Here is a 17,767-nt window from a genome sequence, read left to right as displayed (position 1 = left end):
ATAAATGTTGGTAAATATCAATAAAAGACGCCAGTGCACTCACTCACTCACACTTATTACCAGTATCCATCTCATCATCATCATCATCATCATCGGAGAAGGCCAAATCAAAACGTGTGTGACACCGAGAGTCAAGTCAGCCCGGCACGCAAGAAAGTAAAGTAAAGTAAATTGCCCTTCATGACGATGATGGCGAAAGCAAAATGTTTTGGTTGGAGAAATCAAAGCACACACACTTTGGTGGTGGTATCAGTGGCGAAGGTGGATTGCATTTTTTTGGCCAGGACTACACTACGTATCTCCTGTTCCCACTAGTGCAAGGTGGTACCAACACGGGCACCAACACATCCGCTTATGCAACCCTTCAGCCCTCCAGCCACCAGCAGGTCGGGCGACCGACCGCCCGCATGTCTGACCATCTCACACCTTCGTTATCCTCCTCTTGAGTCTCTTCCGTGGTGGTGAGACCACTTCCTCGTCAGACCGATGCCACTTTCTCATTCATAAAAGGAAAATGCAATTTACAAAGTGTTCCAGGAAGTGAGAGACATACATTTCAACCACAGGAGAGAGAATATCAATCCTGACTCGTAATCAGTACAAGTGTGTCTTCCGAATTATATAACGTTATCGAAGATAAGACCACTCTAGTGCTGAGAGTAGTGTTAAGAGAAAGTGAAGCAAGGAAACATTTTAAATGCAAGTGTGTCTCAAATCTGAGCAAACTTATGTAATGGATGATCAGATAATTATGGAACGATGCAACTGTAATGGTAGTGACCAAAAAGGAACGAAAATTAATCTTTGTTTGTCCTCTACTCAAGTTTACCTAGTTGGCTTGGGCTCATTTACCATCAAAAAATCTCTCATTCTTCTCTCGTGATGACTGGGTGAGCTGGCTGGTGATCGGAGCGTTCAAAGTCACCCCATCGAGCGAGTGAAAGTTAAAAAAAGCACAACAACGACGACCCTTCTCTCATTTCAATCCACTTGAAAGCTATTGATCACTCGGATTTGATGACCCTTCACTCAACAACAATTCAGCCATTCATTCATCCACTATCATCGCAAGTTAGTCCACACACCCTACTCCCACCCAGCCCAGGAATAAAATAATACAAATCGAACCCCCGGTTAAGCAACAATGTTACCTTGTCCCTAATAATATCTCTGTAGGTATGTTATATTTGCGTATTACGTAAACTCATAATATTGGGAAAAATTCTAATAAATTGCTTCCTGTGAACTTGCTCTTACTTATCGTTGCGTAAGAGTATGATGCCTTTTTTTCTAAATAAACAACTTATTAAGGTGAGGGCGATGCAATAAGAACTTGAATAGAATTCAAATTCTGGAAAATATTTAGAGAAAGTTGAATAATTATGACAATTTCCAATTTATTTTATGAACTCTGTAGAAAATGTATGCATCTTAAGTAAGGTACAGAAACCTCACCTTAGAAAAAAAAACTTGGTCTTTCTCATTCTCTCACATTTCCATCCAGTTTTATTATTTTCACGGATTTCTTTTTCCTACTCGCATACATAGTTTTAGCAAATAATATATATTCATCATCTTGACATGTGTCCACACAGGGGTAATAGTGCGGATAATATATTACGGTAAAATTACATACAGTTACAGTTACAGCACAGCAGTGAGTAATTGATAAACATTTGTTCATCTAAACACATAAGAGTACTATGTAAGTAAGTAAGTAATGTGATACTCTTCAATCCACTCGAAGCCACTCACCCACCGTGCTAATCCTAAGTCTATCCACGCCGTACGTACGTATGTAGTAAGTATTTTAGGGCTTTAAACACTGATTAATTGCATTATTTGAACATCTGATTCTGACATGGATCGCATTATCGGCTTGGCTCCACGGCCAAACCCATTTTCCAATCGTACATACATATTCCCAAAACGCATGCATATTTTATTGTGTGAACGAATAAAGCCAGACAAACAGAGCAGATTGACTTTTCAACTTTTACGCAAACATAACCCTTATAACGGATTATTTATATTATTATCAACTAAAATTATTTAAACAACTATCTAAATAACGAGATCAAACCGTACGTAGTAGTAGAATTACATAACAATAATGTAAACGTGTCAACTAGCCCCCGAGATTAAACAGCTTCAATTTGATGCACTAACACACGAAGGAAAAAGATGAATGGTTTACAAAAGTGAAAACCATTTCTCCGATAAGTGAGAGGATGACATGCCAGATTCGGTGGGACGTGAAAGTGTCGAAATTAGAAATAAATTGTGACTCGGGCAAGACGTGACCTGGGATTCAAACAAGTGTCACAATCCACTCGCCCTACTCCAACTTTACAAAGAAAGAATAAGGGTTCACTTCATTAATGGAATCATAATGAGAAGTGGGACTGGTGGTGGGGGATGAGACGAGGATGATAAACTGATAATTATTACACTTCATGAATGAATACGCATTTCACTTCACGCCAAAAAAGACTTGTATACGATTGGAAATCACACTTTTCTGCTGCTTCTCTTGAACGTATGTAGTGTTTACGGATTGGATACAGTCGTCGTGAATGAGGATGAGTTGAGAGAGAGCGTTTCAGAATAAGGATCCCTTTTTCTCTCAAACAGATAAATAGTTACCTAATCGTTTTACCATGCAGTCAGCACATCACATCAACCAAGAAGATGAGGGCTATTGCAGCTCAATATTCGTATACAACTTCCAACTTGTTTTTGCCATTTATTATTATCCACATTCATTTTTAGAGGCTATAAGAGACTCGTTCGCAGCAGAAGTGAAAACTTTGACTATAATAATAATAAATGAATAGAAGACACACTTCTACATATCTGAGAGTGAGACCAGGTTCATTTTCCTACTAAAATCACTACGTACGTACAATATTGCACAACATATCATAACAAATATTAACTAACTAACGCCACTCTCGATTGGGTGAGAACGTAGTAATATTTATATTTATGACTTAGAACGGGGTGTAATAAGTGCGTACATGGGGTGCACAATACTTTCCTTCCTTCCCGACTTCTCAGAAATCACTCGTTAAATATTTAAGTAAATCAAGACCGACGAAAAACGACGTTTACTTATGTTTTATTATTGAACGACACCTTTGTTCCTCTACGACCGGACTGAAGTTTGGTGATTTTGCACTCGATGTGACTACTGGAGAATGGGTGGAGGTGGTGGTAGCGTGAGGGAGAGAGGCGGGTGTCCATGACCCGTGGGGGGTGGAGGTGGTGGGTACTTGCCAAATTGGAAAGGCCAACAGTAATACGAGTAGAAAGAGTTCAGCAGCAAATTGCTCGGACTTAGATAAGGCTTTACCTCTTCACGGTTGTATATAACCTGGAAACACGCGGGGAGAAGAGAACAAAAAAATATCGTTAAGAATTTGAAACTAATTCGAATTAACCTTTTCCCCCTAAAAAATATGGCAAGAAAAATCAGATCACTTACTTTATCGTCTTTCATGAGGATTTTAACAGCTACTTTCCTCGCCTGAGGGACTTGGCAAGGAGAAGTCATATCCTGTTGGAGTTTTCGTTTGGTTTTGTACCTTCTATTTTGAAACCAAATTTTCACCTGGAACCATTAAATTGAAACTGTAACTAACTTTATTAGCAATTTTTATGAATTTAAGAGAGCTACATCTGTAATTCGTCTATCCACGAATGAGTGAGTTCCAATTGGGCAGAGAGAATTAAAGGGAGAGAGAGAGCATACAACTCCTTTATGTGCGACGAGTGTGTAAAGAACCACTTAAAATAGTTGAACACTAGCCGATTAACGAAAACCATATGACCAGCAAGAAAGGAAACTTATCATGACCACTCAAAACATGCACTTTGCTCCCCATCCAATATTTGTAAACGTCGTCTCATCTCTCTTGTCTCATCATTCTCATTCCAATTTTCAAGAATGGCATAAAAATTTGAGGAAAACTTTTAACCAGAACTTATGAAAAGCTTTTTATTACCTGTGTTTCCGTAAGTTTGAGGACTTGGGCAAGATCTGCTCTTTCCGGGCCGGAGAGGTACCGTTGATGACTAAATCTTCTTTCTAGTTCGTATACCTGCGAGTGAAAAATTCCATAATTTGGTGAAATTTATTGCTACTTATGCAAAATAGGAATGCTATGTAGTAGGGAAATAGCAATTCTAGTCGAGGCATTTGAGCATATCTCACTTCTCGTTCATACTTAATATCGTTTGTCCCGTAATCCAAACTTAATTTGCATAAGATTTAAGATAGTCTTACAGCGTATTTAACAACAATAAAATAAGCAAAGTGCATGCAAAGTGACTATCTTTGTTCTTACTTGTGCATGGGAAAAGGCAGCTCTGGATCGTTTCTTCCTCGGTTTCATTTCAGGGTCTGGAACGCATAACCAAATCGTCAAATATGTGCTTATTACATAATAAGTTCTCCCAAATGGGTGGATGGAATTTGTCATCATGATAACAAGGTTGTACATGGCTCAACTTAATTTGTGTATTAGATTAGAATTGCGATGCACATTTTACTCAAACAATAAATATGTATGTTGGTAAACACTTCGGCAAAATTCCAAACAGGTTATTACCCAATACATTCGGGAAGAAGTCTCTCAATCTCAAATCTCCACCTCAATTTACACTTTTCAAAATTTTCAAAATTCTCAAAATTTCTCACCTTTCAACTGATGCTTCATCCTCATATCTATCGCTTCCGCATCCCAGTCGGTAGCTTTGAACATATTATGATGCGAGGTACTGCTCCCCTCCGGCGAATCCAGGGGACGTGGACGACTCGACAAAATCGTTGTCCAAACACCATCGTAATTTTTATTGCCCAAAATGTTCTGGATGGAGAAAGGTGTCGACGAAGTGTTCTCATCCTTATTTGAGGATGACGACGACATAGTGACAAAACTTTACTAGTAACAACCAATTAACAATTAGTGTTTTCACTAATAACAACTATTATTTCACTGGCTTAACACACAACCACAAAACTCGTATGGTGATGACCCGGTCCAGATTTTATTGCCATCGTCGACCACTTCGAGAATGATACTAATGGGTGAGAAAGCTGATTTTTAAAGAGAACGAGATGAGGCCAGAGGCTGAAGAGGAGCGAGCGAGCAATTTGTGCATGCATGACATGATCCCGAGATGGATTGCTTTTGGTGAGTTGTTGGAGTGGGCTGGGTTCTTGGCGTGAGGGCCGCCTCGGCTCGGGTCGACTAATCAGCGCGCATCCAGACGCGATCACTTCACTCCCAGCAATCTCAAAACCGTTCTTCTCAAAGCGCACGCCCATGCCACACAAATCAAACGTGTGGACAAATAATGGCCAAGATGAGGGCACGAAACAACAATACCGGAGGAAGGCATTGTTTTATGGGGGAGAAATTTACGTAGAGAGCGAATACTGTTTTATTTCCATAATATGCGTGGTAGTGGCATTTTTAAGCGAAAAATTACCATGTTGAAGGAGTACTGTCAACTTTCAAGTACTCATATGCATAGGTTTTGGGTTTTTGAGGAAAGTGAGATGAAAGTGAATGTGTGTATACATATATAATCTCAATATTTATTTTGCGAAATGGCTCGCAACCACACAGTTTAAACGGCTAAATTAATTAAAGCTGTGTTAGATTGATACAAGTGTGTAATTTGTCATATTTCAATTATGAATAATTTTAGTGAAAGCAGTTATGTTTATGTATCATCACTCCGTAAAAATGATGACATACTCATTTAGCAAAATTGTCAATACATACATTTTTAAAACCTTTCACTTATCATGTGGTGGTGAATTGTTTTGATGGTGAAAGTAGGATTTTTTATATTTAAAATTTCTATTTTTTTCTTACTAACATGGTCCACTTTGCACTTGGGTAAAACTGAACCCACTAAAATTTAGTATAATGCTTAATTTAATCTTAGACTGGGGACATTGCTTTACTGAAATATGAAGAGAATACTGTTTCAAGTCCAAACAAATTATTCAAAGTACGCAAATAATGACTTGATAAGTTAGCTAAGTAACTACATTCTTTTACACTACGACATTCCTCTAAATTCTTGTCTCCAAAATGAGAATTCACACATTTCTTCCAATACAAACTAAGTAAGTAATATATGCATAACTCCAAATCTTAGATTCTAAAACTTAGGTATTAAACTACAATTTCATCAGACCAACATATTACTCGGTTGTGCAGTAATTTCGCCATGTATCATTCCATACGATGACGACGACGAATTTGCCATCTCTACCAAACCACCACCACCACTGCTCAACATAGCTGCGTCGTCAGTCTGAATTCCTACACAATTTCTAAAATCTGAGGATAAATTGCTATGAAAATTTGTAGCATAACAACAAGCATACGTCGAATCTGACTCATTATTATAATTATTATATTGTGATAAAGGCACGAAATTGGTATAGGTCGAAGATATCATTCCACGATTCTGACTCTGCTCATCATCCGATACTGTTGGGTAGGCCATAGTATTATTGTCGACAGGATAAGTATTTGCAATGCCAAAATTTGCACCATTTCCTTGCAAGACGCATTGTTGTTGCTGCGACGATCCGACAACAACAGGAGCAGTGTCACATCCTCCGCCGACCAACTCGACTTCTTCCGAGGTTAGAATTGGGGACGGCGATTGACACTTTTTCGACTTGTAGCGGCGATTTTGGAACCATATCTTGACTTGATTTGGAGTTAACTTCAACTGCTTGGCAAGTCCGTCTCTCTCGTTGGCGGAGAGGTAGCGTTGCTGTTGAAACTTTCTTTCCAACTCGAAAACTTGGGTCTGAACGGAAAGAGAACGAAAATACATTTTAGCATTGCATACGAGAGACGTCTTTTACATTTACAGGAGATGAGGGAACAAAGTAACGGCGGACAGGTTTCCCCCTGCAGCTCGAGTTACGCAACGCGTCGAGGGTAACGTTTCGTGTGGGAGAGTAAACCCATTCCACGCCACGAGAGACCCTTCCATCAGTCACTGTACGCGGACGGGTACCTTCTCGTCAGGGTCGAATTCAATGTGCTTGCCTCACTGGAAAGGTTTCTAAATACGTAGCGATTTTTTACTACACGCAAAGTTGCGAAACGACACCTAATAATTTACTGCATTTCCTAATTTTAATTATGAACCAAAAAGTCAGTTTGCGTAAATGTGACGACCAATACTGAAGTAAAATGCAAATTCGAAAAACATATTGGAGATGTTGCATTATTTTGAAGATTTTTTAAAAATTTACAAGGGCCTCAGTTTAACAAAAGCTGTATGCAGTGTACTGACTTTGCCTGATTTAATCATTCCAGCTGACCAAATATTTTAGTTTACATGAGGAAAGGCCAGCATTTTACTGGAAATTTCCTGACCAATGATAAAAACTCAACTCCACAATTTGTGCACCCTTTGGACACAAATATCCACGTTAATTATTTTGAAGGTTCGATTTTTTAGTGGAAAATAGTTTCTCTGAGCTAGTTCGTGAGTACTTTATTTCTCCAACACCACCACCCTTGAGGGAGAAGAGAGATGATATCTGAGGAATTTCCCAGTAAAACAAAGAATAGTTTCATCTCTTTTAAAAACATTGAGCATTCCATGCCCTTTGGTGTCCCTGTTTTTCATCAGTCTCATCATCATCATCATCATCCGTTGCTGATGAAGATCTCCGCCATCGTCGTGGTTCTACATGCGTACATCGAGGACTGAAGGGTCCCTCATTTCTTGGCTGAGGTGATACCAATCAGTTTGTGTAAATCACGTCAAGAGATCACCTGAGAGAAGAGGACCCTTGGTTTCCTCTTTGGTTTCGAAGACGAGACCCCTTTCCTCATGCTAATGGCTGTGGGGTGCTTCTTATTGCCGTGATGATGCTGATGAAGATGAAGATCATGCAGGGAGTTGACTTTGTCACCTCGGACGAGGACCCTGCCACCACCACTCCGCGGTTCACTTTGTCCATCCCATCTCCTTCCTCGCTCACTGGGTCCCTGCACCTGAAATAGCTCAAGTCCGATCGTATCTCTCCAATCATCATAAAATTAACCCATCAATCCACACGTTTCAGTAACTGGGATGACGAGGATAACAATTAAGAATTGTTGATACGTGGTTGCTTAGTGTGTACGAGAACCTACCGAAAACAGGGTGGTGGAATGATGACGATGATTATCCACCCCTCCTCCCAATGGGGAACACAGATCGGTCAAATGGGCCAAGTGCGGGGAGGTAATTATGGAGCAACTTCTCGGAGGTAGTGGTCCAAGTTGTCGTGGTGCTACTGCTGCTGCTCCTGATTCTTGTCTTCCTCTGTCATGAAAAGAAACAAACACCAACCAGTTTTAAATCATTGGGCAACAGAAACAGCATTATTTCACGGTGTTCTCTTTCCCGTAATAATCAAAATGCTTATTAGTTCAAAAGTGCACCACATTCCCAACCGGTCACCCCACCATCATCGTCACGTACTTATTTATGCATGATGTATGTATCCAAGCATCTTGTGCCATTTGCTCAGTTAATCTGATTGCGTGGGAACATTTTCCATCGCCACGTCCAAATCGAATTTACAACAATTAGCCAAGAAACGATTCTCTGCATGACAGCGTTTAAAAATCTATAAATTTTCTTCTCCTTCCTACCTGTTATTGTTGGATAAGCTGTTATCGCCGCCAATTGTGTCCCGGCCATAAATGGGGTTGGTGGAATAATCGGTGCAAAAGAAGTGGGAAGAGTCGTGAGACATATTGTTGCCGTAGTATTGCTGCTGCTGCTGCTGCTTGTTGGCCGGCTTGTTGGCATCATTGTGCATCAAGAGAGGCGGAGATGTCATTGTTGTCCCAATCGAATCCTCATGTGACCAAAAAACCGTACTCGAATCTGTTCCTGACGGTGTTCCTGAGGTTGTTGTAACAGCGTCATGATCGTCTTCGTCCTCATCGTCATCGTCGGTCTCTCCAAAGAAGGGCACCATCCTTACTCCGTGGTAATAATGGGAAGGAATGAAATGAGAGTTTCACTCCATTGTGCCGAGGTGTTGGTGCGGTCACAATTATCGAGATAATCGCTTAATGGAGTGGTCAATTCAAGTACTCCTTGATATAGCATCAGCAGAAAGCGCTACACTCGTCGTTGTGACTTTCTTGCTACGAAAAGTCACGGTCATCAAACGAATCATGTCACACGAAAAAGGAGCCGAATCTTTTTTTACCGTCGTCTCAAATAAAATACTAATAATTCAATCAACCCAAAACATGAACTGAATGACACAATATTTCTGAACAACCGTGACAGAGTTTCTTTCAAATTTTTGAAATGTTTTATTGCATTCTTCTTCTCTCCATTATTGTCAAAAAAGCTGGTCTTGTTACACACACAGCTATAAAAGGACACTCAAAACTTTCTCACGACACCACCACCACCACCATGAAAAGAAGAAGGGAACAAGAAAATCTTATTCCAATGTCAATTTATTCTTCGTCTTTGCCAAACACCTGACAAATCTGTTTAGTCACCGTCGTGGCCGATTTCACAACTGGAGGAATGTTTTCCCATGTTTCTAGCACCGTGTGTGCAGTATGGAATTTGTCTGGGTGTGATTGCATGGCCAGGCATTTATTTTATTGCTAGGAAAACTGGAAACACTTTTTATTCTTATTTTAGGAGAAGGAATATATGCATACAGATCTGAATGAACTGAACGCAGTGTGACCACACCGCACAAAAGCACCAGTACCAAAGGCAGGGTTAAAATTAAGCATATTGCTTCTTTAATCTTTATAAGTAGTTCAATCATGTCTATTTTTCCTTAAATTCTTCCTCCCGAGCTGTGTCTGCTGAGATGGGTGGATTTTTATGTAAGTGATGAATGAACCAGCAGAATACGAATATCTTGGTAAGCACCAACACCACCAGGCATATGGATGTCCGACTAAAGAAACAGTTATGCATTCCAGAAATCGCGTCCTGATAAAGGGCAAATGTTTGGCACGTTTTGTTATTACAAGGCGTAGAGTGTTTTTTAATCAGAAATTATTTCAGGATCTGATCATTATTTTGAAAGAAAAACTGCAATATGGAATTACAAAATTTGTGAAAATTGTGTAGAATTAAATTTCATAAAAGATTTCACCCTGAAAAAGTGGCGTCTCCTTTTGTGACAGAAATCTTTGGTCGTTCGCCTTCCTCGTTTTTCTGTCTCCGTTATGTTCCTACTTTTACTCCTTAATCTGACAATGGATGAAAGAAAACAGACATAATTAAGACAAAGTTTACATTTAACATGCTCTCTTCTTCTCCTCTCCGCTTTGGTAGAGATGGATGTTCCACATTTGTGTAAACATTGATTTAAGGATTATGATAAATAGAGAGATGGATATAAATATACGTGTTTTGCTGTATTTCTGGTTATTACGCGATTTCATGGAGCAGCAGACTTGTTATTTCCCATACTGATACATGAATTACTAAATATATTCTAATAAACCATGCACAAACTGATGCATAATCTCAGCATGGGAAATCGCAGTAAAGCTGCATTATTACAGTACAATTCCACCCCACTGACAGAATAAATCAGGTTCACCCTCCACCCACCCACCCACTCACCATCCTCGCTATTCGTGCAGAGGGAATAAATATCTAAATGGAATCACTTAGTATAGGTTTGCCAATTGAAAGTTAATTGAGAAAGGGAAAGTGTTCTTAAAAAGGGATGTGTATAATGCCCACGTGCAGAAGAACAATCGGAATCGGAAGAAGCGACTATGCATTTAAAAAAAGACGCAATAAAGCCAATCAGCTCTTGAATAATCGAGCAGTCTTCTTCTTCTAGAAAAATAAAATCAGTCGACACGAGGCAAAAAAAAGAGAGGAACTCATCGTCGTCGTTGTCGTCGTCGTCGTCTTCGTCGTCGTTTGGTCTCTGGGAGTTTCCGTTATTTGATTTGGTCTCAAGGCAATTACAGGATAACAATGGGACGAGAAAAATGGAGGAAAAGAGAATGCTGACGAATTCTTATTGTTCCTGTCGCCCGCTACCCGATCCGGGTGAGATAAATGATTGTATACGCATGCAAATAGGTGCCCATTGCCACGAGGGAAAGTGGCTGAGGCAGGATTTAAATTGCATTGTCGAATGTTGGGACGTGTAAAAAATAAATGTGACGAAAAGTAAGTGCTACACGGTAAGTAGGCAGTAAGTGAAAGCTTCACATGGGGAGAGTAATAAATGAATTCATTCTCAAAGAGGGACACGACAGACCGTGTAGAGCAAAGAAGGGGCTCGGGAAATGAGAAAGAAATTGAAATCTGCATAAAATTTATAGCGTCTCGAAGGTAAAAATAGCAATAAAAATGAAAAGAGACTAAATCCTCAAAGAGTAAATTGAATTGGAGAGAAACGACTTCAATTTAAAAACGTCGAGAGAGTCAAAGACGACGAAGAAGAAGAAGTAAAAGTAACTTTTTCCATTTTTCTACTCTCTCCACTTTCCTCGATTGTGGGAAAACATAGGCACAGAAAGAGTCTCTAAATTGAATCGAATTTATTTTAAATGTACTTTTCCTCCTTTTCACCCACAATTTACCGTATATTATTATGTGCGAGTGGAGTGAGAGAAAAGTTTGGGCTCGCCTCGCCTCTCCCTTTTGGGTCTCAGGGATAACCAAAAGTCTCCCAAATCCGAGTGAAACATAAAAATGTAAATATGGCCAATCTATTTTGCATCCCAAGTTCCGGGAGCGCAACACTTTTCTTTGCGGAAATTGCATCTCCTTCTCGTCCTCCTCCTCCTCCCAGGAAAGTATATGGCGTAGGAGCCGAGTAGTTGGGTGGGAGGTTGGTGGGTGGTATATTGGGCCGACATTATTATTGCTATTATCCATCCGAGAGGAGAAACTTAGTTCGTGTTAGACTCTCCATCTTGCCCCTTTCACAACGACTTCCTCCGTAATTTATCCAATGACAAGCGAATCAACGGCCTTTTCCCAAATTCTTACTCTCAACCCTTTCCACCACTGCCATCCGACTGAACCAAATCATTATAAATTTATTCCCCTCCAACTAATGCAATATTCGGGGAATTGGTCTCTTCAAAATTGTTTATTTCTTCTCCACTACATTCTCCATGATTTTATTACGTACCGGTACTCACCCAGTTTTATGAGCAATATCCCCGCTTGCTTCTTCTCCCAATAATAGCCACATTATTATAACAATGTCATTTATCTTCTCTCTCTCCTACGCCAGCTTCACACCACCCAAAACCCAGCCAACCAAGCGGCATGTTCTACATGTATGTAATACAGAATTAAATGTGGAATCACTGAAATGAAATCCGGTCGGATTTTCTACTTTATCTCCTCTCCTTCCCGTATGTGATGATGATGATGTGATACATGCGATATGAATGACGATGATGATGAGACACAATTTCATACATACACACAAAATCCTCAACAAGCCATTTCATTTCTGTTATTTTCACTTAAACTCTGAAATTGAAATTCTACCCTTTACGACGCAAAATTTACAACGTGGCCAAGAAATCATAAAACCTTAAAGTGTCCGTAATGTGAGAAATGTGCAGAAATCGTAACAATAATGTACTCACATTTACAGATGAAATACAATTCTACCACATGACACATTTCCCCGTGCGAAAACAACACGTTTATGTTCATCCTTCTGGCTTAGGCGGATCGTTTTCTTAAAATAATAAGAAAAGGCTCAAGGCAAAGGAATCAATGGCGAAATAACCATCTGGCTGCTACCTCTGACAAAGCTACCTGGTTGCCCGAGTCGATAAGACTTGTTGGCCATATATACACACACCTTGAACAATCTGGATTGATTGGGCTGGTGGTGATGACAGAGCGGAGGTTCTCTCATTATACAGTTGACTACGTAATGTTTCGGCACTCGCGATAAATAGTGATTAGTGTCCCGAAATTATTAGACTATTGACTTTGAGTAAAGTAAATGAGTAATGAGCCATTTTGCACAGGTGGATGGATGGATGGATGGATGGCTTTGAGAATTTATATAAATTCGATGCAACCACTTTGTCATAATTAATGAGTATTTCCACAAACCGTGCAGAACGACGGGTTGGACTTATAATTATTCAAAACGGATAATAATTGGGTGTGTGAAGTAATAATTGCACGAGACTCGAGTCAAGATGATGATGTGGAGTGTGTTTTTCCTCCACGGCTACATGGCTCTCTGCACCAGCTTAAGAATACGTCCATACATATTTAGTCTTCCTGCCATACTTAATTGATGCCTTTGAGCTGACTTGGATGAGAAAATTAATGAATTTGATTCAAGACGTGGTAACTAAATATACACGTAAGCGTCTGACTGAAGAGAGGCATGACGAGGTTTGAGAATGAGAGGAAGAACGACAAACTGGGTAATTGTAAGGTGTGTGCATGCCAATTGGTACGAATTGATTTTCTGTTGTGTCGACATATGCTGCAAAACAATGATATGTTTCCCTGTTTTAATGCAAAGTATAAATAAATATGAACGATTTCAAGTCCAGACTCTGTAAATTATGCAGCAAAACAAGCCGCCCATTTTTGCGTGGGTTGTTTGTTACACAAGTTTGTAATAATCATGCCTAGTTAAATTTTAATCCGCTATACAAAAATATCACAAATATTTAAACTCTAAATTGGACTAGATTTTGACCAAATTTATTTCCCACACCAGTAAAATTACTTGCGGACATTTTGAAAATTGACGGCAACAAATATTTACACAATTTGATTGATTAATTTATCAGCTACAAAATTTGACTTGTTGCTTCTCATCATTACAAATGTACACATACGCGTATAATATTCAGTCAGATTGGATTATGCAGAGGAGGATGTGCCGAATTTGAGCTTATTTTGCCTCCTAGAGCCATTTCCTTCCCTTAACAATGCTGATCCATTACCCAAACATAAAATGTTACTGATTTCTGAACATAATTCTTATCTCATTTCCAACTCAATGATAAAAACTGATTGTCATCACGTCACAAAGGGAAATCTCTCGCAGCAGGGATCATGAAGTGGGATAAATAATATGACTTAATTGCTCTATGTAATCATATCACATTGTTGGCATTATTATTATTGAATAGATGCGATATATTTTGGCTGGATTGATTCGAGACGGGCATGTCATGAACCCCGCATCACGTTAATAACTTGCAAGAAAAGAAGAATCTCAATAAATAACTGTGCACCTCCCTAAAAACTGATTCCAACGGAACAATCAAGTATTTTCTCTCTATATCCAATATTATTCTGGTGGCGAATTAAATTGTAGCATTCTTATTGTTAACTTATCAAGATCACATACTTGATACCGTGCCAGAGAAGAATTTAGTTAGCAAGAGATGATTATTCTTGATTTGATAAAGAAATTCCCGTTTTTTTCTCTCTCCGGTGTTTAAACTCAAATCATTATTATCTAATTACGACTCGATTGTTTGATTTGTTGCGGCCAGAGTGCACACACAACGCATCGCATCTGTTGGACTGTTTTTTTTTACTAGAAACTAAACTTGTGGTATATGTACCACGAGAGGTGAAAAGACAGATTGAGACGTTACGTACATATTACTTGACAGATAATGGAGCTGGTAATGAGCTGATTTTCATTTTCTTTTCGTAACTCTGATCACTAACACGACATCATCATCCTCCGAGGAGCAGCAGCATAACAAACTTGTCCTCCGTCAGAGGAGGGAGAAGTGAGATGCAAAAGTTAATACGATACAGCACTTTATTGCGAAGGGAAGATGATGCCGATATGTAAGTAAGTACGTAGAGAAATGTGTGTATGTACGATTAGATTCCAATGAAGTCAAGTCAATAGAAATGATTTCCAGTTTGACAATGGCCCAGCGTGTGGGTAAATGACTCTCTTAATGTCCATTACTTCAATCCATTAATTTTTACTCCCCTTCTTTCCCCCGTGTTTAAGTATGTGTTTGTGTGTGTGGGTCTAATCTCGGTCTCCTCGCGTATGTATAGAAGGAAAATCAACTGTTGGTTCTTCTTCCCTTTCCCCGTTAAGAAGTATGTATGTTGGTCTTGATGATGATAATAGTAATTTTTTCCACTCGGGTTCGGATTGAACGTTGACGACGATGGTGCGGTTTGGTGTGAGACGTGTCGTGTTTCATTCCCTGATAGGAAAACCATGAAGAGATTGATCAAGTTAGCAGGAAACCTAAATGCCCTGTCTAATTGAGAATCAATGACAATCCCATTAGTCCTCTCTTCTTCTTCGTCTTCATCATCATCGTGGTCGTCGTCGTAGTCTTCTTTTTTATTCTTGGGCTGCATTATGCGTGCGTATGGATGTACATTACATATCTGCTCATAAGCATTTACAAAATCATCATGCCTCCAGTCATGATCGCAATAAATGTCTTAATCGCGACAATAATGCGGCAGGAAGGGGCATGTGTGTGTACGAATCGTTGATATCGTCTCATTTTTTTGCTGCATCATCAACACATTATTTTTGTTCTGGGACTATCATACGAAGTAAATATGTACATAGTCATCGCACACTTTAGCCTTCATCCAAGAATCAATATTGACAATGTGAGACCTTTTCCACTTTTAGGGGTGTAAATAAGTGTGAAAAGCGAGACGAAGAACTGGATGGGTTAAAGTTTAGAGAATTGGCTAATTTCACTCGATAATGAGTCAATAATTTGAACAAGTTATTTCACATTTTCTATTTGCAGAGCGTATTACTAACCAACGCCTTTTTCTTGTACCCACCCGCCATATAAAGTACTTATAAATACTGATGTGCTTTCAAGTTACGTAAATAAGCATGGGGAAAGGTAACATTTCATGAAAATACAAATATATATTGGGCTTCATTACTATCACCCAGACACAAACAATCAGAATAGCTGGACAACAACAACAATGTGATAAATTAATCGATCAAGTTATGACACGTACGTGACGAGACTTTTTCGTCACTTTTTCTCGAAAGCCAAGTCCCAGACGGCGATGATGGTCTGGTAGGTCTTAAAGTTCGAGTAAGGGTGGTGTCATCCTCATTCTGAGAGATCCTTCACTCTCGGCTTCTTCTTCTTCCGTTGTTGTTGTTGCGGATGGTGTGAGAGCGTCAAAGGGCTAATGGTTGATTTCTACAACGCCCCGAAGTATAATGAGCTTGTAGCTGATTGAACCACTAAAACAAGGCATAATCATGGAAATGAATTTGAAAACAAGTTTTAAGAGCTTCTCTCATTCCATCCACGACGACGACGACTGACACATGGATTACATTTTGAGGGCCTGCTTTTAAATACCTGCGGGAGGGATCAAGAGAACAGAACAACAAGGACATGGAGAGTGAGGGAGAGAGAACTATTTAACTGGCGGTGGTCAATTACACAACATTTATATCCTCATCAAGCTGTGGTGGTGGTGGGATTGATGATACTATAATAAGAAGGTCTTGGTTCGTATATGTATAATAGTAATGACCGCCTTTAATTTAAGACGTGTCGTGTGGTGGTATTTCTTGGTAGGTTCAAATTTTAACGAATCTAATCTGAAAAACGGGCCGATGAGATGTTGCTGTCCTGAGAAGAAGAAATAATAATTAAGCCGAATTTAAGTCAACGAGCTGCTCCCACACGGAAAAACAGGAAAATAATGACACGCAATGATAATGCCATGCCACGAAATATTAAGTACTTGTCTAAAAACTCAATTAATTCCCGTTTCATCATCCTCCTCACCTCGCCACCATAAATAAAACGAGTAATGAGAGTTTCACATTATCATAATTTTAATATCTCAATTGTCATTCTGCCAGTTTTCAGAGAGAGAAGCAATGCCTACGTCTTCACGAAACTAAATCATATCAAACTCAATCGCATACATATATGAGCACAATAACATTTATTACAATAACAATACAGGGAGAGAGCCCCCGTTTTACGGCAGGAGAGCAATTAAACCCACCAAGATAATGATTGCTGATACTGCTGGAATGATTATGAGCTAGTGATCCTACTTTAATTCAAGTATGGGGCATGAATAATTAAAAAAACATGCATAATCCCAGTTTGTTCCGTGGTAATTGTGAGCGGCAGTTAGTTCATGTCGGGTTTTGGGCGCAATCATCCCCATTATCTGTCCTCTCCTTCTTCTCCGCCTGGAATATTAAAGGAACAAAGTAGGCTTGTGACGAGGGAGTAATATGCCGTGTGTGTATGTACAAGTGGTGAATTGGTCGTGGTGACGGTGGACTACTGGCCGGTAGTTAATTAATGTTTAATAAAATGATTAATGAAACACATGCATGGTGACAAAGTAAGAAAATCAGCTTCACAACGCCACTCGGAATTGGCTGGTTTTCCGTATTAAATATTTGGAAGGCACAATATTATTAGTGTAGTTTTTCCCTCATCATATTTATACAGTGATGAGGACGCCAATTCTTGGGGCTGATGAGGATATAATAATTCGATGAGCAGGTCGCAGAGTCGCAGCAAGGAACAAACCCCACCTTGACTCATTCGACCAGTTAATTTTCACCAATTTCTTCTCCAATATTCAACAGCCAGTCGTCAAAATCAACCAACTTGCCTGCTTGCCTGCCTACTTATTACTTGCGGAATGAACGAGTCCGCTTTATTAATGAAAACTTGATGAGTTCTTCCTCTCAAATTGG

The 17,767-nt window shown here is 39.4% G+C and overlaps 2 protein-coding genes across 3 annotated transcripts; both read right to left on the bottom strand.

Annotated features, from left to right (window-relative positions):
- Nucleotides 1-1,486: 1,486 nt before the first annotated feature.
- Nucleotides 1,487-5,300, bottom strand: LOC110858181 (homeobox protein zampogna). Its single transcript, XM_022106865.2, has 5 exons — nucleotides 4,703-5,300; nucleotides 4,350-4,405; nucleotides 4,008-4,103; nucleotides 3,488-3,613; nucleotides 1,487-3,376 (listed from the first exon to the last, which is right to left on the bottom strand). Exons 1-5 carry the CDS (start codon nucleotides 4,929-4,931, stop codon nucleotides 3,191-3,193), a joined length of 693 nt encoding a protein of 230 aa, XP_021962557.1. The 5' UTR covers nucleotides 4,932-5,300; the 3' UTR covers nucleotides 1,487-3,190.
- A 277-nt stretch (nucleotides 5,301-5,577) lies between these two features.
- On the bottom strand, nucleotides 5,578-9,767 carry LOC110858177 (pituitary homeobox 2). Of its 2 annotated transcripts, none has more exons than XM_035858597.1 (4): nucleotides 8,694-9,767; nucleotides 8,190-8,361; nucleotides 7,827-8,057; nucleotides 5,578-6,843 (listed from the first exon to the last, which is right to left on the bottom strand). In XM_035858597.1, the coding sequence occupies exons 1-4, from the start codon at nucleotides 9,023-9,025 to the stop codon at nucleotides 6,211-6,213; spliced, it is 1,368 nt and encodes a 455-aa protein (XP_035714490.1). In that variant the 5' UTR covers nucleotides 9,026-9,767; the 3' UTR covers nucleotides 5,578-6,210. The 2 variants fall into 2 exon arrangements, with proteins under 2 accessions (XP_035714490.1, XP_021962553.2); XM_022106861.2 differs by having other exon boundaries at nucleotides 7,827-8,048; nucleotides 8,694-9,766.
- Between the last annotated feature and the right edge of the window lie 8,000 nt (nucleotides 9,768-17,767).

The sequence above is a fragment of the Folsomia candida genome, unplaced genomic scaffold, assembly GCF_002217175.1.
Source record: "Folsomia candida strain VU population unplaced genomic scaffold, ASM221717v1 Fcan01_Sc020, whole genome shotgun sequence".
NCBI classification, from domain to species: domain Eukaryota; kingdom Metazoa; phylum Arthropoda; class Collembola; order Entomobryomorpha; family Isotomidae; genus Folsomia; species Folsomia candida.
This window is presented reverse-complemented; position numbering and strand designations above follow the sequence as displayed.

What these genes read in the sequence shown, in the direction of transcription:
- LOC110858181 (XM_022106865.2), bottom strand. Translation starts at nt 4,931, where the DNA reads ATGTCGTCGTCATCCTCAAATAAGGATGAGAACACTTCGTCGACACCT. An exon ending in TCAAACTTACGGAAACACAG is followed by an intron (nt 3,614 to 4,007) that starts GTAATAAAAAGC and finishes TAATGGTTCCAG; the next exon opens with GTGAAAATTTGGTTTCAAAA. An exon ending in TCCTCATGAAAGACGATAAA is followed by an intron (nt 3,377 to 3,487) that starts GTAAGTGATCTG and finishes GCGTGTTTCCAG; the next exon opens with GTTATATACAACCGTGAAGA.
- LOC110858177 (XM_035858597.1), bottom strand. Translation starts at nt 9,025, where the DNA reads ATGGTGCCCTTCTTTGGAGAGACCGACGATGACGATGAGGACGAAGAC. An exon ending in ATTCCACCACCCTGTTTTCG is followed by an intron (nt 8,058 to 8,189) that starts GTAGGTTCTCGT and finishes ATCGGACTTGAG; the next exon opens with CTATTTCAGGTGCAGGGACC. An exon ending in CAAGGGTCCTCTTCTCTCAG is followed by an intron (nt 6,844 to 7,826) that starts GTGATCTCTTGA and finishes CTTTCCGTTCAG; the next exon opens with ACCCAAGTTTTCGAGTTGGA.